This window comes from Geotrypetes seraphini, chromosome 8 (genome assembly GCF_902459505.1).
Source record: "Geotrypetes seraphini chromosome 8, aGeoSer1.1, whole genome shotgun sequence".
Lineage (NCBI taxonomy): Eukaryota > Metazoa > Chordata > Amphibia > Gymnophiona > Dermophiidae > Geotrypetes > Geotrypetes seraphini.
In genome coordinates this window covers 71,336,678-71,357,865 of record NC_047091.1, presented here as the reverse complement: position 1 = coordinate 71,357,865, position 21,188 = coordinate 71,336,678, and the positions used below count along the sequence as shown (strand labels likewise).

The following is a 21,188-nucleotide window of genomic DNA, read 5'->3' as shown; positions in this document are numbered from 1 at the left end:
TCTTGTACGATTTATGCAGTTCTTGCTTAATTTGATACGAGTCTCCCATCAGCACCCTGCAGCATCATGTGACTGTAACGTGGTTTTAACACAACTGATGAAAGGTCATTTTGAGCCTCTGGCCTCTTTGTAGGCTAAACTGGGGTTAGAGATCTTCAGATGCCAGTTAGTGATCCACCGTATGCTGTTTCATCAAAACAGGGTAGTATGTCCTGCCCAAAGATGTGTCCTTCTAACTTTTTTTCACGAAGCCACATTCCAATAAACATAATCAAGCTTTGCACACCTTGGATTGAAAGAGACCTGGCACCTTAGAAAGTCCACCCATCTTGATGTTGCTTTTTGCTTCAATAGGCCTCAGATTATGGTATCATAAAAACCCCAACTTTATTTAGTCTAGTCTAGTCTAGTCTAGTCTCTGGGTCAACTCTTAACAGAGCTCAACTCGGTTCATAAATCGGATAGCAGACTACATATCCTTCCCTTATAGTCAACCAGGTTTTTCAAAATGGAGTTCAGTCTACATATTTGTATCTCACCACTGTCTACATAAAGACTCCAAACATGACCTCAGGTTAAATTCTACAGGGACCTTCTAAGTGTTAGAGGTCAATTGCAACCACCCTAGAACACATTCATATGATGAAGGGATGCTTTCCCCATCCCCTGCCTTCCAGCCCCTAAAAAAAAGAAAGAAGGAAGCTCTATCCCACCCAAAACACATTTATCACTGATTGCCAATACTGTTTAGTTAAAGAAAACCCTGTCTATTTCATTTATCTGCCTTGTTTTCTTCTCCTTTTTGTTTTCCTGTTGTAATGATGTTCCTATTCAAGTTCTATTTTAATTGTCGTTTACTGTAAATATTGACATTGCTGCTCCCCTTGAGAGACAGTATAGCAAACTCAATGAACATAAACCGTTAGCTTGGGCATCCTTAATGTATGATGGGTGGCCCGCTTGTCTTTGCAGAAAGCAAATTGCTCACCTGTAACAAATGTTCTCTGAAAAAAAAAAAAAAACCTTCCTCTTTCCATTCCAGAGTTAAGCTTATTGGCTTAATGACAGAACTGGGGCATATTGCGGGACCACAGAAGCATGGAGACTACTGTGTATGCTCAAAGATACTTTTTAAAGAGTTCCTGGAAAGCTCTAGAAATGTCTAATCAGTGCTGATCCGCAATTATAATCACCCACATGTGTGACTAGTGATTCACTGTTTTCAGAGAACACCTGTTACAGGTTAAAACATTCACTATTCCTCTTCCTATCATTTCTACAAAATAAAATTATTTAACAAAAAGCAATACCCATCATTCATTGTAAACAGATTATCCCTTGATCTCCTGAGCAGCCCAGCACTGTCAGCTCGGTAGGTTTGGGACCACTGGATTCTGATCGTAAAGATCCATTGACTATCTGTTTTTTTCCATTTGTAAAATTTTGTATCCGTGGACTTTTCCAAAGGTGACCTTCTGCTTCAGAATAGAATTATGTGGCTTTATGCTCTAAAACAAATTTTTGTCCTGTTCATGAAAGGTGAAAATCATTTATTGGGGGGAAAAGAGTGGGGGTCTGAAAGAGAGGGGTCTGCTCAAGTGTCTCTCATGTACCAAAATCTTCTCAGTTAACTGTCTTGCTTTAACAGTAACGTTCCAAACCAGAGACATGAAAGCAAAAATATGAAACATCTCTAATTTCATGCTTTTCTGTCTTCCCCTGTGTCCTCTTTTCCCCTTAACATGCACTGTCCATCATCTTTCCTCCAGCTTTGTGGGCTCTATGATACGGTACTTGGGGTGGCTACCTTCCAAGCAAACCCTAACACACTTATTTAATTCAAGGTTTACCTCTATGCTTCTAATTTCTCTCAGAAAAATATGAAAGCTACAAGTTTATAGAGGAAACAGGACAAACCCAGAAGTGCATCAGTTGTTAACACTATCTGTAAAAACAGCAACAGTAAAGAAAGAGGAGTTTCTTACCATTTAGCAGCTTTCTCCAAGGATGAAAGAATCATGCAGCCATATGACTGGTGATGTCATCAGACTGAACCTCAGACTGTTCTATTCTCTAAGCCCAGAAGAATCTAGAAGATTTTCCTGGACATGTGCTGGGATTACTACTACTACTATTTCTATAGCACTACCAGACGTACACAGCATCGCACAGAGTCACAAAGAGTAAGAAAACAGTCCCTGCTTCAAAGAGCTTACAATCTAAACAGGCAAGACAGACAAACAGGATGTCATGGATACAGTTAAGGGGAACGGTTAATCAGCGGGCTGGGTTGGAGGGCAGAGGAGGTACAGGACAATCAAGCCATTGTGACATCACTGATGAGATTGGCTCTTATTGGTGGAAGAGCCATTATGACATCAGAAGCTGAGCTCTGCTTCCCAAAGGCAAACAGGATGTCATGGATACAGGTAAGGGGAACGGTTAATCAGCGAGCTGGATTGGAGGGCAGAGGAGTAGGGTTAAGGATTGAAGGCTATATCAAAAAGGTAGGTTTTCAGTCTGCTTTTAACCAAGGGAAGGGAAGGGGCTTGACAGACAAATTCTGCCAATTTATTCCAGGTATAGGGGGCAGCTAGATGAAAGGAACGAAGTCAGGAATTGACAGTGGAGGAGAAGAGTAACGCTAAGGAAACTCAGGTAATTTGACAGACAAACTCGGGTAAATTGACAGACAAACTCGGGTAGTTTATTCCAGGCATAGGGGACAGCTAGATGAAAAGAACTGGAATTGGCAGTGGAGGAGAAGGGTAACGCTAAGAGTGACTGTCAGAAGTAGTTTTTTATTTTGTAATGGAGTTGGCATGCACTTTAGCAGATGAGAGGACAATGAACCTGTTACAGGAAAGCAACTCCATATCCTCTGCTGACCAACAGGATCCAATGCAGCCACATGAGAGGTGACTACAGAACTAAGGGTTGCCAGTGTTGATTCACTGTATGCTGCAACCTAGGGAAGAGAATATTAAGGAGGGTGGATGGAGTTGAAACATAACCTTCCAAACTCCCTCCGGTCAGGACAGAGTATGAAGAAGCATGTGCATTATAGGTGTGAACTGATGAACAAGTTTTACGCACTCTAGAAGGGATGACAATTGTAGGTTGGCAGTAGAGGATGACATTGCCCATAGCTGGTGTTTTCATTCTAGCCGAAGATTAAGAGTCCAATATTTAAAATTATTTTGAATGACCATGAGAAGCTTCTGTCTGTGCTAGGATAAGCTAGTCATTGAGGTAGGAAAAACTAAATAGACCACTGCATTGCAATTTTGTGAAAACTCTCAGGGAAAATGAGTAGTATTGAGTCCGCACAATACAATGGAAACGCCTCTATTGTTGAGGATGTATGGGGATATAGGTGTAGGTCTAGAAAGGCCAGCCAATCTCTTGACAAAGAGGTTGTCAAGTTTTGAACATATTATGTTGCATCCTCAAGCCTTGAATTGGTTACCTGTCAAAGAAAGGGTGAAATAGAAGATAATGGTTTTGCTTTGTCAAATTGTGCAAAGGGAGGCACCATCTTATTTGACAGTTAATTCAGGAATATGTCCCCGAATGCATTCTGCTGACACAAAGGGCTCCTTTTACGAAGCCGCATTAGCGGCTTTAGCGCGCGAGGCTTTTCATCACGCGCTAACCCCCGCGCCAGCTGAAAAACTACCGCCTGCTCAAGAGGAGGCGGTAGCGGCTGGCGCGGCCGGCCGTTTAGCGCACACTGTTATTCACGTTAAACCGCTAATGCGCCTTCATAATAGGAGCCCAAAGTTATTGGGCATCCGTTCTATTACTGAGATTAGGTTGGCGTTGTCTGAAACAAAGATTTTTTTAAATTTGCAGGCCCAATTTGGTAGAATACTTTATTTGTTAAACGTTAGAAAAATCCATTTTATTTCTTCAGGTTTATAGATATGAGAATGAGTTGATGAGGCTGACATATAATTTTTCTTTATTTTTTTTAAAGGAGTTGTCAGGAGGATGTTATTTTTGAAGTAGGGATTTTTATTGTTCAAGTTTCAAGTGTACTAAAAAAAATTTTATACCGCTCAATCAGACTTCTGAGCGGTGTACAATAAAATAGAATTACAATGGTAAAACAATGTTAGAGATTGACAATAAATCGATAGAGGATGTTATAAAAAATGGGGAAAAAAACTCTGACTAAAGACGAACAAGAACAGAAGGAAAAAGGGGAAGAACTACAATATTTTGAGAAAAGAGAACAAATAAGGGATAAACAATAGGAAGGGGGATTTCAGTGAAAATATCAATACGTATTTAGCCCTGATAAGAGCAGTTAAGTTTCAAAAGCATCTTGGAATAGAAATGTTTTCAGCTTTGTTTTAAATGGGGCAGAGATGTTTCTTCACGGATGTCATTGGGAATAGAATTCCAAAGAGATGGTGCAGTCACTGCGAAATTGTTCAGCCATAACGTGTTAATATGCGTTAATGATGGGACTGCAAAGAGGCTTTGATTTATGGATCGAAGGACTTTAGATGGACAGTAGGGAATAAGACTATTGATAAATTAGGGTTGGTTACATAGACACGTTTTGAAGGCAAGCATAAGGATTTTATAACTAATTCTGTGTTCAACTGGCAGCCAATGTGCATTGCTCAAGAGGAGGGAAACATGGTCATATTTTTTAGCATTAAATATTATTTTTATTGCGGTGTTTTGCAAAATTTGGAGGTGCCGTAGTGTTTTTATTTCTGATGAGAATTAACAACTCTGCTGTATAGTGTGTTTCAAAGCTGTTTATGCGTATTACTTCTGTTTTGTAATCCAGTCATAGGTGAATGGTATCTCCCGAATTGGCAAAATAACATTTTTTGCAACTAATCAAACAAACAAATAAATAAAAAGGACCATGTTGACTTTTCTGTCCTGATGTACTGGTTGAGATCTCGTAGATTCCAGGTTGGACTTTAGTGTTGAGAAGGTACTTCCTCTACTGTTCATGCCTGCAACTCTTTGGCAAAAATAACAAGTGTTTCTGGAAATGGCTTGAATTAGTGATTGAGGGCCGGTGTAATGGTTGTTGGTGGAATTGATTTTGTACGCATGGGTAACTATTCTCAGGACCTATCTGCTAAATGTGATGTGATGCCAAGCCTCCCTAAAGAGAAATGGTTGCCCGCCAATGGCAGAGTAGTCAAATACTTGGGTAGTGTTTGAGATTGGATACGATGTCTTTGATGTTGTGGGGAAATTTGGGTGTTGGAGTGCTACCGAGAGACCGAAGAAGGATTGGTATGACTTCTGCTGGAAATAGTAAGGCTAGTAGGGTTTCTTGAAGAACAAAGCTAGTGACAAGTGAACTCAAAGGGTTGACAGATAACTCATGCCGAGTTGTACAGTGGTCCCTTATTTGGTTTACCATATCCTTAACCTTTTCTTGGAAGAGACTATTTCCTAGACATGGTACCTCTGCAGATCAGTCTTGAACATCTTCCCGAGCCACATCATTTTACATGCCTCAGGGGTAACCACCAAGGCCCTGGATGATGTGTTGTAGGATTCACAGGAAGAGGGAATCAGCTGTATTTTGCATTCCAGGATTCAGTCCAGAGGCATTTTGAATTCTGGAAAGAAGAATTTGAGGATGGATTGAGTCGTTTCTACCAAAGAGTGCTGGTACTACATTATTTGTATCTGGTGAGCAACAATTTTAGAGTTTAGCATCATAGCTTACAAAACTTTCCATCCTATGGCATCTAGGGTTTTAGTGTCTGTGCCTGAAGGAGTGTTTGAGTGGTTTTCTAACCCTTAGATTTCTTTAGAGTTGCTTACACCACAATGAATTGGTATGGAAGTTGAGTTTTCTTGAGTCCAGGTACCCTAAACTTAAGCCCGAGTCTTCTGGATGTCAGTGACATAGATTTTGCTAGATTTCGAACCTCAAGTCCTGTAAGATTTTCTGAACTGGCAATGCTAGCAGTTCTTTGGGTGCATCAATGAATTTCAGGATGCTCATGAAAAAATCCTATCAGTGGACAGGGACCTCTTGATTACTTAGGGGAAGAACTTTGGACAATTTTTGCAGGAAAGCAGGATAGGAGGTACTTGCTGGAGTAGTGTTGATGACTGCTTCCTGGGAAGGATGTTGGTATAAAAAATTTCATCACCGTTTGTTTGCATGGGATGGGGAACTAAATCCCATGTTACTTAGTTCCAAATCTTATTATGGTTTTAGAAAGCAATTAAAAACTCATCTGTTTAGTATTTAACTAATCTGATCCTTTTGTATGGTGTTCCTAAAATTTATGTAAACTGCATTGAACTTTTTGGCTATGCAGTATAGAGATGAATTATTAGATTAGATTAGATGAATCAGAGGGCATTTGGGAGCAAAGCCATCTTCCTCATTGCTCTAAGTTTTGTAAGAGGACTCCAGTCAAGTCCCTGGGCTGATTCCCCACTGTCATAGATGAAGAAGTGAATAGTAAATGAGAAATTCCCAGGACTGTCTATTCGATAGTGATGTACCTTGGAGGATATACGTCAGCAGTTTTTTCAAAGCCTTGGAGCTGTGTCATTCTAAACCCATGGTTGCTGTGTGTGAGTCCTTTTTATTGTCCACCCTTGTGGAGACTGGCCTAATCACTAAGTGGGGTTATGTCCAGGGCAGTTTTTAAAGTGATGACTAGCAGTGCCTGCAGCTTCTTTTAGGAAGCTTGTTGAGTTCATGGTCTGGCAATCTTTTGGCTTTTTAGGCCTGTACTATCAGGTGCTGGAGAAGAACCTCTGAAGTCAGCCTATCCGATAGCTAGACTGTTTGTTGCAAGATGTTGGTTAGCCGTGTAAGAGTATGTTTTCCCTTTTTCTCATTGTCTTCTCTTCTTTATTTTATTTTTGGAAAGCAGGTGAAGTTATCTGGTCAGTTCAGAGGAATGAAACAGATTGAAGGACAAAGGGCCAGATGCCCAAAAGTCTCCGATAATCTAATAATCATCGCTAAACAGGTTTGACCAGTTTAGCGACTCATCGTTTCTGTTGACCTGATGCACAAAACAGCTCACCGCATGGTTCTCTGTACGCTCGCTCATTCTCCGATTCTGGCATTAATATTAAAACTAGCCATCCGACTGATGCCCTAATTTTGCATGCCGTAATCGAATCAGAAAACCTGATCCTGAAAATCCTGCTACTGACAGATCTGCCTTGTTTTTTTTCATTTTTTGTCTATGTGCACAGATATTGTGGCCATAAAAAAATGGCCTGGCTGTTTCCCCCCCCCCAACTCACTCACTCCTTCCCTTCTGCCATGGTAACCCCCCACCCTGCACCAGCACAAATTGGCAGGAGGGATGCACACGCCCCTCCTGCCACCGCAAACCTGCACTGCCCCCCATAAGGACCCTCCAAACCCCCTTCCCCAAAAATCAACAGGAAGGATGCCCATTCCCTCCTGCCACCACGAATCAATCCCCCCGACACTCAACAACCAACCCCTCCCCTTCCCCGCTCCCCTTTCAAAAAAATTGGGCAGGAGAGATGCCCAATTTTTCCTTCCACTGAATGCTCCCCGGCCCCCCCCCCCCCCGAACCAACCTCCACCCCACCAAGCCTATCCTGTACCTTAAAAATTGATGACAACAGGAGGGATGCCCAGTCCCTCCTGCTCTCTAGGCCCGCCACTGCAAAATGGCAGGCCTTCCCCTTCCCAGTGCATCCTGGGATGCACAGGGAGGGGCCTAAGGCCCCTGACAGGGGGGTTGGTTAATGGTGGCAAGAGGGAGTGGGCATCTCTCCTGCTGATTTTGGGGGAGGGGTTGGCTCGGGAGTCCTTGTGTGAGGGATTAGATTAGGGAGATTCATGGTGGCAGGAGGGAGCGGGCATCCCTCCTGCCGATTGTTTATACCGGGGGTCATTCGCCAGGGGGGTACCGTCATCCGGGAATTTTGTTCTTTTATAATGGGGCCAATAATGGGGCTTGTGTAACACACGCACATCTGTGCCATTAAAAATAAAAACTCCAACGGCTGAGTGGCAGGAGGCTGCTTTGGAGCTTCCCCTGTCACTCAGCTGTTCGGGCTTCCTCTGTGCATATGTCAGTCACTCTCACAGAGACTGATCAGACGGGATTAGGGCAAGCCTCCATACAAATCATTTGCACAGAAACTTGTTCGAACATTAATCGCTGTTCCAGAGTTGGCCAAAATATCAGCCATGAGCGACTCACACGGTCCTAACAACCGTGTTTTGTGTATCTAGCCCAAAGTGAGCTACACCAGTGTAGGATCCCCTATGCATGCCCAGGAAAACCTTCTAGTCTGTGGGCTTCAGAAAGCAGGTTTGTCTGAGGTTCAGTCTGAATGCATCAACACTCATGTTCCTATATGGATCCTCTTTGTTGATTGAGAATCATGAAACTCCTTAACAGCCCTGATGCTACAACCAGAGAAAGGGAGATTATTGATGCATCCTCAGGATATAGTGTGATTATAATTCACACAATATATACATTATATTCAATAACAGGACCAGTCAGAAGTTGTAACTTATACAGGCAACCGTACATCCACTATGCCTCGTCTTCAGTCCCAAACATTTTGTTAAATCATCTTCATTCAAAAAGGTATTTTCACTTCTTGTAGTGATGTCAAACAACCAAAAATCAAAACTTATCTGATTACTCATCCAGGAGAGCCCCTGCCGACATAGCTATGTTTCGCTCACTGCATCAGATGGAATTATAATCACTCTTTAATATTTCCTTACAATATTAAATTGTTGACCACAAAAATTTCCCCAGGATATAGGACATCACCTGGAAAAGCCACTCCAAATATCACCATATTTAAAAGGCCTACCTTCCGCTAGTTCTCATCCTCCCTGGTGCTCAAATTGGTGGTAGTTTTTATCTGTTAATCTGATCTATTTATAATTTTATATACCATTATTGCTTTTGATTTCAAAATGGTGTACAAAAAGAAGTTACAACAATAGTAACTCCATGAATGTAAAACTAACTAACCAAAGGCTCTCTCAACATTTACATAATTTGTAGAACAAAAGTAGATTTATTCACCATTGGTAAATCCAGAGGCAGCTCGTTCCATGCTGAAAGACCTACATTAGAGAAGGCCCTTGTGTTTGTGGCTCCTGTAGCAGTTCATGTTGCCATGATGATTGCAGGATTTGGAGCAACTGATAATGCTAAATTCAATTACTTAAATAGGCAGGTGCATCTTGATGCACCAAACAAAATCATTTAAATACGAATCTCTTTTGGACTTGGAATGGGGTATACATGCTTATTTCAGCCGACTCCTGAAATAATAAGGTTGCCATATTCTGAAACGACTCAAATCTTAGTCAGGATGTGTAACAGTCCTTTCACTGGCAGCGTTGTCGTTTTCAACTTGGAGTGACTCAGTTCTTTCACAGGTCCATAACCCCTTCACCAAGGTTCGCTCAGCTCCTTTACAGCTGGAATCTCACCAGACACAGGAGTGATTTTGGTACTTGAGAATAAATAACATTTCTGATTCTCTGAAGACAGCAGTTCAAGAGTCACACAAGCAAGTTATGGGAGCAATTCAGTGCCAAATATACACATCTGCTCCAGAGATATCTGGAAATACCTGAAATCTTTCACCATGAGTGTATGAGAGATTCTGCATGGCTCAGACCATTTTCATCTGCTGATCACCTCATTTAGCCAGCCTAATTTTGGACAGCTATGTTTAAGCAAACTTTCAGTCAATTAAAATTATTCTCGGTTAGATTTAATACCTACTAAAAATGTATCTAGAACCTTAACCTGATCTATGCAAGATCTCTTCCCCAGCATCTCCAATCTCCCTACCTCCTACCCACAATTCCAATTCAGTCATGAAAGATGCTTCAGAACTTTGATCCTCTCTTCCTCCCTTCCAACCCAATTCCACAGTGAAAGCTACCCTAAGCCTTCAATTTTCATCTCCATTTTGATGGATTTTCAACCAAATTTAGGAACCTGTGTTTCAACTAGAAATTCTGCTAAGATTTAGGATTATAAATTTAAAACTGCATTATTTTGCCTATTTTTAGGAGACTTTAAGTTCATGCCTATGTACAATGGCATAGTAAGTGGGAGGTGGTCCACCCCGGGCACTGTCTTGGTGAGGGTGCAGACCCAGTACCCTGTTTCCAGCAATGGGCAATCCAGGTCACAAGTACCTGGCAAGATCCCAAAAGAGTAAAACAGAATTTATGCTGCTTATCCCAGAAAAGTGTTGAATAATTTCTCCAAAGAGTATTAGTAGTATTTTCTTCTATAAGAGCAAACAGAAGATATGAATCATTAAACATCACAAAGTTTGCTTCAAATGTTTGAGACCATGATGCCCGTAGGCTACAGCATCTGCATGCAGATAGCATCTGCCACCCCAGGCAATTTAAACCCAAAAGGTCAGGTTTCATATTTATTTTGCCAAAAAAGCACTAAAGCCTGCATCTACAGATCAAGGAGCCACAGCAGATGCTGGTGTTGGGGTGATATCGAAGGGACCCTTGACTTCTTCAACTCCTCATCAAAGTATAAGGGACAAGGACCAGAACAATTCTAGTTCCCTCATCTTAAGCCAAAAGATAGGCTTCAGCCACTTTAGAATGGAGTCTAAGAGGCCCAGCACCAAGCAAAAGCCCTGTAGCATCAGTGCCTCTCTTCAGTGCATGAGTCTGAGACACTAAGGGATCTCTGGTGATATCAGTTGCCCAGCTAAAGTCTGTGCCTGCTATGATGTAGTGCTGAGTCCAAATATTCACATCCCATTACTGCTTAGAGAGAGAGATGCTCAACAAGAAAGGTTGGATTATTTATTTATTCCATTTGTGCGACATTACAGAGGAAGGGGTTAGAAGAGGGTATGGAGGACTATGGAGGGCAGGAAGGAGTGGAGAGGAGAGAAGTATGTAGAATATTTCATAGAACTTTCTAACTTTACATTAGGAGCACCATCTGTTCTCAATGGCTTTATTAAGGAGTCGAGCCCAATTGCATCCTCCATAGGATCATTATATAACTTTGACTTATCATCTTTGCTATAAATTGTAAAAGAAAAAGCCCCAGAAAGGTTTATTTCCTAACCAAAGCATGTCCTTCCACCTTTTGGTGGTTGTATTGTAACAGAGTTGTTTTCCCCTCTTCTTGGTTGACTACATTGAACTGCTTGTCTTCAGAGAAAGTTGCTTAACTGTAGCAGATGTTCTCTGAAGATAGCAGTTCATTGGTCACACAAACTCTCCTATCTCTTCCTCCCACCTCCCCACCATATTACTGGAACTAAGCAGGGTCATGGCAGTATGGGAAGATCTGAGGGGCAGGCAGAACATTTGAGTGAGACCCAGCACCACAACGGGCCCCTTTGCCAAACCTGAGTGATGGCACTGAGGCAGTGCATAAGGGATGAGTGGCAAAGGCCAAGCCCACTCTTCATTTCTGCCCTGGACCCAGAGTGCATGTGTAGTGAATGCTTTCAGGCCTGTCTGCTTTGGAATAGAGGCCTGCTCCATGCTGAGTACGGTCATGTGACCCCTTGTGTGACTAAGTGAACTGCTGTCTTCAGAAAATCCCTGTTAAAGGCAGGCATCTATACTTTCTCCAGCAGCTGGAGCCTAAGTAATAAATCTAAATCACCGTCTCAGTCTTTCCAAATGGGATTGCAGAATGATGAAAAGGACAAATCTTTGACCTCAATTTTAACATTAATTTAAACATTTCAGATATTTTTCCTCTTATTCTGCTATTAACAATGTTATAATAGTAACTCATAAAGAAACGATGCTTGCAGTGCCTGCATCAGCAGTTAACAAGGAACAAGCAAAGAAATTAGAATTCAATCTGGCAAGATGTACTTTATATAGGAATATTTTTTTAGCTAGAAAAAAAGGTCACCTGCACATTAAAAGAAAAAACTTAAATTTAAAAAAAAAAATGAACATGTGCGACATTTTGAAAATTAATTTTTTTTTAAAAGTTGTTTCTTTGTCCAAGAACGTTCTCTACACGGCTTTGATTTTTTGCTTTCTGTAATTTTTTTGTTTCTTCATGCTAATGTCACCCGGCCAATTTATTGATGTAAGTTGATTGAATTCTGTGGTATCTTTAATTTTTGTTAAAAGAAAAATTAGAAAAAAGACTTGATAGTAAGAGATAGAGAGAGAGAGAGAGAAAATGAAAAAAAAAATCTGAATTTTTTTAGGATTACATACATTAAGTTTTTAACTATTATTCTTGTTTCAATTTTCTTTCTAAGCCAGGAATACCTTAGAATATTTTTTGTTTTCTTTTTCCTCCGTTAATTTGCCTTTTATTTTTTTTTAAACCAACATTTTAATTATGTTTTGGCCCTTTATAGGACACATTTCTGAACATAATATGTTGTATTTAAGAATGTTTAAAAATTAGAAATACATTTGTAGATATTAAGCTGTAGCTTTAGTATTAAGAGATCATATTTCTTGTTTTCTGTGTGATGTACTTTTGTTTGAGAAAGCTAACGCTGAAATGTTTCACTCACGTCTGCTTTTTTCTTTCCTTTTTTTCTGTGTATTTCTCTCTTTTTCTGTTTTATTAGGAGGCGAATTGATTTTGCCTATAATAACTGAAGATTCCCTAGACTCACCTCCAATTGCCACTCGCTCACCTTTCGTACCCCCTCCCCCAACCTACCGACCCTTTCTGACAATGGTGGAGACCACCAAGGATTCCTTGTCCCCGCCCTCCCGCCAGAACCCCCCCTGCCTGGCCGACCCAGAGGACAGTGATTGCGATGAAGGCATTGAGGCCTCAGGCTATGCCTCGGGCGAGGTCTTTGACTCAAGCCTGCCCCCTACCGATGACGAGGATTTCTACACCAGTTTCCCCCTGGTCACTGAGAGGACCCTGTTGGCCAGACCAGATGGAGCAGCTAGGAACTCGCAGGGGCCACGCTCAAACGTTAGGACCGGCATGTCCGCTTCCTCTGTCCCTGAGCTCCTGACCTCCACTGCCTCTCCTGACCTGATTCGTAATATCCCTGCTGGTAAAATGAACAACCGAGACCCTCTAAAGCCCCACCTGGACCACCACCCACTACTGCCCACATCCTTTGAGCTTGACAAGCTGAATAGCAGACAAAAATATCCTGGTATAACCTCTTCCCCCAATTTCCACAATCTACCCACAGCTAACCCCACCGATTCTGGAGAGCGGAACCCTCCTGGGGCCGTGGAAGTGATCCGGGAGTCCAGCAGCACCACTGGGATGGTGGTAGGGATTGTGGCAGCTGCAGCCCTTTGCATCCTCATCCTCCTTTATGCCATGTACAAGTACCGCAACCGAGATGAAGGCTCGTACCAAGTAGACCAAAGTCGGAACTACATCAGCAACTCGGCCCAGAGCAATGGCGCTGTTGTGAAGGAGAAGCCGGCAGTGGTAGCCAAGAGTGCCAGCAAGACCAAGAAGAACAAAGACAAGGAGTACTATGTGTGAGAAGCCAGCCAAAGCCAAACTTCATCTCCATCTGCCCCCCGGACCCACACCCATGACAAACATTCTTCCACTTGGTTCTCTGAAAAAAACTAAGTTTTATTATGTTGGGGGTTTTTTGTTTGTTTGGACGGGGAGGTTTGGCTTCTGGGTCAAAATCCCTTGTAATGATGAGTGGGGGAAAAAGTTTTTAAAAAATCAATGGAAACAAACTCAAACTGCTGTGATTTGGGGAGGGGGGAGCTACAGAAAAGGACCATGCATCATCTGGAAAAGACCAAATTTAAAATAAATACACATAAAAAATGGAAAAAAAAATCCCTACTCTTGCCTAGGTTGAGTTGAACATTAAAAGAGGGTTCTTTTTCCAGTGTTGATTTTGGGTCCCTCCTCCTCATCCCTCATGAATAACAAAGGGATTTTCAAAAATGGTGCAGAACTCCATGGGGAAATTTTGCTTTGGCACTTCCAAGCAAATGAAAACTGTTTTGTTTTGGGGGTTTTTTTTAAAGTAAATTATTAATACAACAATGACATAGTTGGTCAAGAATGGAAGAACATGGTGCCCTGACACAGGAGACCTTCCCTGGCACATGTGAAAGAGCCATGTGACATCAGCCAGGGTTTGCTCCAGCTGTGGAAATGGCATTCTCCTGATGAGTTCCAAAAAAATAAAATGTGTTTTATTTAAAAAAAAAATTTCAAACAAGCAAAAGGCGAAGAGAAAAGAAACTTTTTAAAAATGATAGAAAGAGACGGAAGCATATATGAAAAAATAGAGAAATCAAGAACTAAACAACCAAACCCTGTTTTCGTGTTACCTGTTCCTGGTTCCCTCTTTCCTTCCCCAGTCTGTTTTCCCTCCTTCAAGGTGCTAATTTTCCTGAATTTCTACCATTTCATCATGTCCTTCCAGCCCCTGCAGGTGGCTTTGTTTTTACTTCAGATATCCTTGGTGGGGGTAGGGGGGGCAACTGTGATACAGGTCTTTTCAGTAAACTCTGCAGCGAGATTTACAAATTTACGTCTCTGTCCTTTCTTATAAAGGCTGTCAGCATACAGGAGATTTATCCCATACATACACTTTCTTGGGAGACAGACCTTTTTTTTATCATCTTCGATCAATAATTGTGCATATTTGTTCAGAACCCATTCCAAAATACTTATGGTTACCATGTACATATGGGCAGCAGATGTACATTTTCTTCTCTCTTCCCCCTTGAAGGAGTGATACACCATTGAGCAGCCAATGGATAAAGGGAATATTTTTAAAAATAATATATGTGTGTGTGTATAAATATATAGAGAGAGAGCCAAATACTTGACATCTGTATGAAAAATATTGGCTTGTTAGGGAGAATTCCTAAATTTGATAAAAGAAAAAAAAGTGGAGAGAAAAGCCTGTGTCATTATTATCCCCTAATCTCCTTTCTCATACACACCCATTTCAAAATGAGTTCTAGGTGATGCCTTGGGTTTTTTTTCCAGGAGGGGGAGGGATACAATATTTAGAAGAGGCTCACTGAATATTGAGCCTTTTGAAGAATACACATAAGGCTATAGAAAATATGCCTGTATTCAGCAGCATATACATTGGGAACAGCCATTTCACACAAATTCACAATTTTGAAAAACACAACCCAGCAACATTACTCAGGACTTTGAACATTTAGAGTGGCATTTATGAAAGGACCCTGAAATCAGAACTGAGACATCCAGGTCAGGACATGTCCCGATGTAGAACCTCTTCTATAATGCATGGAGAATGAGCATTTAAGTGCTGGTTACTGCTACATTCCGCATGAACATCCATTTTTTTAACAATAAACATCTAAAATATCAATGGATCAAAACAGACACACAAATGTTCATTTGCTGGCCATTAGTGTTTATATTTTGAATAACACGGTGACAAAATTCATACTGTTCCCGTCCCCCGCGGATAATCCTGTGTCCTTAAGTACTTCTGGTCTTTAATTACTTGTGAACCGAATCGAGCTCCAATGGGAGATGACCCCGTATATAAGTCAAAGACTAGATTAGATTAGATTCTGTAATGTCTATCTTAACCTCAGTCCATCTACACCAGCATTCTTTAATGCAAGGCTTGAGAGTCAGTGGCTGTGCCCATTCCTACTTTGATTCTTCCTTCTCTCTTTAAAGAATGACATGGAGATGGTTTCCTGCGGTTATCCACGGGGAACGGAGATTAATTTTGTCACCGTGTCAAAATGTCTAAACATAAAACCAGTCTCGGAGGCCAGTTTGGCTTTTGAGGTGGGGTGGTGGACACCAAGCACTGAGGAATAAAGGGTGTATCCTCCCTAATCCCTAAACTGGAATGCTGCTTATTAGGAGCACTTTGCTGAAACTTAGATGTAGCAGGTATAAATCCTGACCTCTATCTGTTAGGACATAAGACCTTCATTCCCCTTCTAGAATGGAGAACGAATGTTCATTTTGTAGACTTCCTGCTTTGCTTTATGTTTTTCAGTCCAATGTTATTAGTGTTTTGGAGACTCCTGACGCAGGCATTTGGTTTTGCCAAAATTCAACCTTGTCGAGTCATTCATTTGATAAAGCTGATATATTTGCACCACTGACATAGCCGATGCATTTGAATCAAAATGTAAAGCTTCTGGATTTTATGAACAGACTGTCTTGCTTGGGCTTCTTTACCTTACTGTTTCTCCTTTACTAAAATGGATGTCCAAAGGAGTCAGTTAAGAAACTGAGCTACAAACCTCGAGTGGCTCTTTCAGGCGCTTTTTGAACAGAATTTTCCCTGCAATCTCTCTTCCAGCGTCCAGGTCCAAATTAATTGCAGTTATACATGCCTAGGAGCAGGTGTAAAGCTCAACAAGGAAATGTTTTGAAATATATGTGTATTTCCATTGCAAATTAGGACACATATATAATTTTCAGGTCCACCCCAACCATGCCTAAAATATGTCCCCTTCGAAGGCAAGTATGCTGTAGATATACACATGTAAGTAATGTTTCTCTAAAATTGCTGTTTACACATGAATGGCCATTTCCACCTGTAAATTGTTTTACACGTGTAAATGGTAATCAATTAGAAACAAAATGGAGACACAAGTGAAATAAGAAAAACCAAAACTGTTTGCCCGATATTCAATGCTATTTAACCACAAGGAACAGCTTCCAGCCAGTTAAATAGCACTTAGCTGGCTATGCTCTAAGATTAGTGCTTAGCAGTTAGCTCAGTCACCGGCTATGTCATAGAAATATGATAAAGGCCAAATGGCCCATCTGCAGCATCCGTTATCTCCTCCTCTCCCTAAGAGATCCCACTTGCCTGTCCCACACTTTCTTAAATTCAGACACAGTCTTGCCTATCACTTCTTAAATTCATCCTAGGCCTTGTCTTTCCAGAGCTTCCTTACAAATGAAAGAGACTCGTCTCATGCGCATTTATGCCATATGGGAATTTCAATGTCTATCGTATCTCCCCTCTCCCGCCTTTTCTCCAAAGTATACCGATTGAGATCTTTAAGTCTCCCACAACACACCAATATTCATTGGCTGAGCGGCTAAGTTTAATGGCCAGATAGACCATAGAAACATAGAAAAATGATGGCAGATAAGGGCTATAGCCCATCAAGTCTGCCCACTCTATTGACCCACCCCTTTAAGTCTACTGACCCCCTTAATCATACAGCCACTCTACTGACCCGCTCCTTCAAGTCTATACCCTAGCGACCCTATTCCTTGACTTGACCCTTGTAGGGAACCCACTTAGACCTGCTATGTCTGTGAGTCTGTCTTTGGCCGCTATAGCTTAGCCAGTCGGCTTAAACAGCTATGTCAAAAGCAGCTTTAAAACAAACAGAAATTCAATGCAGGTCGCTGGATAAGGCTTGGCATTGAATTTCTGGGTTCACTGCTGACCATGGGAGATAACTGGGCTGCCTCCTGATGTCTGAATATAGGGCCCTGTGTATCAAGCCTTTTGACTTTTTTGATAGTGGAAGGCTTGATATACAATTCAAGTGTAAGTTTCCAGGTTTACTTAAAAATTTGTTAAACTGCCTATACAGTGTTTCTAAGCAGTGTGCAATAAAATTTTGGTTTATACATATACAATGTTCAAAGGACTTAAATAACACTCAGACATATAAACGGGTACAATAGGTGAAGGGTAGGAACCACATTATAGAAGAGAAAAAGCTACAAATAAATGGTGCCTAGCTCTTCTTTGGAGGTGATTTTAAGTTTAAATGTGTAAAAAAAGAGGCACATACAGATCTGAAGGTGTCGTGTCCTGGGTATACAGAAGTTTGGGTGCACTTAAATGTATACACAAAGGGCTAAATTCTATAAATGATGCTAAAAACTTGAAAAAAATCGACACTAAGCACAGTTCTTTAAAGGGGATGTGGCTGTTATAGAATCATACTTAGTGCCGATTCCTGCCCCTAACTGCCGGCACCAGACTTACGGCTGCCGAAACCCGCTGTAAATGCTGGCGCACAAATAAGGCACACTGACGCAGTATTCTGTAATGCACGTAACTTTCTGAAACCCCCCTGACGTGTCCGTGCCCCTCTCATGGCGACCCCCCCTTTTTTGAGTTATGCGCCTTGCCTTATCGAATAGTGGGCAACCAGCCGTGCACAAACATTGTAATGGGTGCCAATTAACATCTATAATTGATTGGTAATTAGCACCCAATTACTGATGGGTTTGAGCATTCGATTAATTTGCACTCGCATCTTAGGAGCATGACTAAATTTGGGCTTGCAAATCTGGGCTTCACCAGGACACATTGACTTCCATATATTTCCCTGTCCACATTTACATCCGCTCTTTGTCTCAGACCAAAAAGTGGCTTATGTTAAGCCTATTAGTAAAGGCAACTGCTGATACAGACTAGGGTTCCAAAACCAGCCCAAATGCATATAGTTACACGCGCTCTAAAGCTGATCTAAATGCGAGCATGTACTTCACGTATTTTATAAAAATGTGCATGTACATCGCAACTCTACCCTAACCGTGCTCCAGGAGTACTTACACACCGCATACATACAAATACATGCCATCTTGTCCCACTTTCCTGGATTCTATATAGGGCACCCATAATTGCACACTCAACATCAACACTTGGGGATTAACAACCAATTATTGATGTTGGCATTCATTACAATTTGCACATGCATTTGGCTGGGAACTATTCTATAAGGCAAGGCGTCTAACTCTACAAGCACATAACTCAAAAGGGATGTGGCCATGGACGTGTTAGGGACGTTCCAAAAAGTTGGGTGTTACAGAATACGGTCTCGGCACTTGAGTGCCAGAAATCACTGGCTCCCCGTCCACTTCCACATTCAGTTCAAACTTCTTTTAGTGACCTACAAGTGCATTAACTCTTTAGCTTCTCACTATCTCTCCTTTCTTGTCTCTCCCTACACGCCTCCCCGGGAACTCCGTTCATCGGGCAAATCTCTCTTATCTGTACCCTTCTCTTCAACTGCCAACTCCAGACTGCGCCCTGTCTCTCTTGCTGCCCCTTACTCCTGGAACAAACTGTCTGAGTCAGTACATCAAGCTCCATCCCTGGAACTATTCAAATCCAGAGTAAAAGCCCACCTCTTCGAGAATGCATTCAACTCCTAACCCCCTCACCCTAAGTACCCTGAGAAACTCCCTAAGCCCCTACTTGTCGTATAGTGCTGCATTTACCTATCTGCGCTATAGAAATGTTAAATACTAGTAGTAGGTTTCGGCACCCAAAGTTGGCCACGGGAATCAGCACTAAGCACAATTCTTTGTAGAATCACGCTCTGTGTTTCCTCTCAGCCGAGTGCGTGAGCAATCGCTCAGACATTTTACATGTTCACTCCCAAAAATACTGACCAAACCCGACTTTCAAACAAAATTAAACTATAAAAAATTAATTAAACTACAGTAAATAAAATCAGTTACCATATGTGTGATTGTTTTTGTGGTACATACGGAAAGGCATGGTTAATACAGGGATCAAAAATTGTTGGGTTTTAGAACTTGTCACGCATATGAAAAAAGTTGCACACTCCTTAGAGGGAGCATTGATCATGCTTAGCGCTGATTTTTTTTTCTGCACCAGATTTCGAACACCATTTACTGAACCAAGCCCTACATGACTATATGTAGCCAACTGACTTTAAAGCATGTTAGACAGGCTTTGCACATGGAAAAACCTTTATTAATTCCTCCCTAGGTTGCAAAATCCACCACTATTTATACCTTGAAAGCTGTGGGTGATAACACTTTTTTAGCTTTTTTTTTTTTTTATGACTGTTTCCATTGAATGTGCTGCAAAATACTTACATTATTTTTCCTCACAAACAAAAAGACAGAAGAACACCTTGCCTTAGAGTACAGACAGTCAGACAAAAAAGGCAAGGAAGGTGTCTTTTCAACTGAGAATAAAGTCTTTATTTGAAACAGTGGTCCCAACAAGGATCCCTGTTTCGGCATATAAGAAAACACCTTCCTCAGGGGACACTTGTGCAGTCGAGCAGCAGCATTGAAAACACTTTTTCATAGTGTTTTCAACGCTGCTGCTTGACTGCACACGTCATATATATATTTTACAAAAGGCCCCATGTCCAATGAGGTTTTTATAAAATACATTGCAAATTTTGAACATCCTAACCTGGACTTTTCTTTTCAGACCTAAACAACCTGCACAAAATTGGGCTGTCAGCTCTTGACAGCATATCACATGTTTTTAAAAAGCCAGTTGGTCTAACATCTTTTTTCCCCATTTTGTGTGTTTGAGAAAGCGCTTAGCACACAGATTCTAAAATTAGCCCAATAAAATGGTCTCACCTGCAGCTCATTTACTGATATTTTTTCTGTGAATCCAAGCGAACTAACGTGGCACCACATGATTTTATTCACTGAGGAATATTTCCAAAAGAAACTGAAGCAGGGATTTGTGTGGATGTGTGCTGGTTCCATGCGCAGGAGTGCGTATGGTGAACGTGTGAGTGAGTATATGAGCATGGTTGCCGACTAACTTAAAGCAAAGTGGATCCGATCCAGTCTGCACATGTTGATACTCTTCTCTCACTTGGGAATGAATACACACATTCCTATTGCCTAAATCAACACCAGCTCCTTCCACCATCCTCTATAGCTGTTCCAAGCAGGTGCCTGTCTTTCACATTGTCTATGTGTTACTATTAGCCCCTTACCACCATGCTATGTGCATATCCCATATATAGTGTCATGGTTCTGGTGACTGCCAACTCTACAGGCAGGCTGTTCCAAACTTCGGCATCATACACCCTCTCAGTACCTGGTAGAGCTTTGGATTCTTGCCCAGAAATAGCTAAGAAGAAAAAAAAAATATTTAAATTGAATCAGGTTAGGCAGACGGGTCTTTATCTGCCGTCATCTACTATGTTACTATGTAAACTATGATTTAATCATATTTCCTCTACAACATCACATCATGACCCCTTGTCTATCTGTGGAAGAGGTCAGCTTCTCATGTCAAACATTTGTGCCCTTTCCCTTTTCCATTCTTTCTTCCAGGGAGCACATTTTAAATGCCTTAAGCCTTTCTTTTTAAGGTTTATTTGCAGGCCATATATCATTCCCGTGGCACCTTTCTGAACCCCTTTCATCCAGTGTCTTTACCAGTGTATGACATGCAAGGCTAATTGCAGCACTGAAGGTGGATCTCACTGGCGAGCTGTA

The 21,188-nt window shown here is 41.4% G+C and overlaps 1 protein-coding gene across 1 annotated transcript in view; it reads left to right on the top strand.

Moving 5' to 3' along the window:
* Nucleotides 1-15,554, top strand: part of NRXN2 (neurexin 2) — a 1,565,743-nt gene extending 1,550,189 nt beyond the window's left edge. The window contains exon 21 of the mRNA XM_033953607.1: nucleotides 12,586-15,554. Within this exon, the coding sequence (XP_033809498.1) occupies nucleotides 12,586-13,481 (896 nt within the window). The 3' untranslated portion in view covers nucleotides 13,482-15,554. The remainder of the gene's footprint in view (nucleotides 1-12,585) is intronic.
* Nucleotides 15,555-21,188: the final 5,634 nt, after the last annotated feature.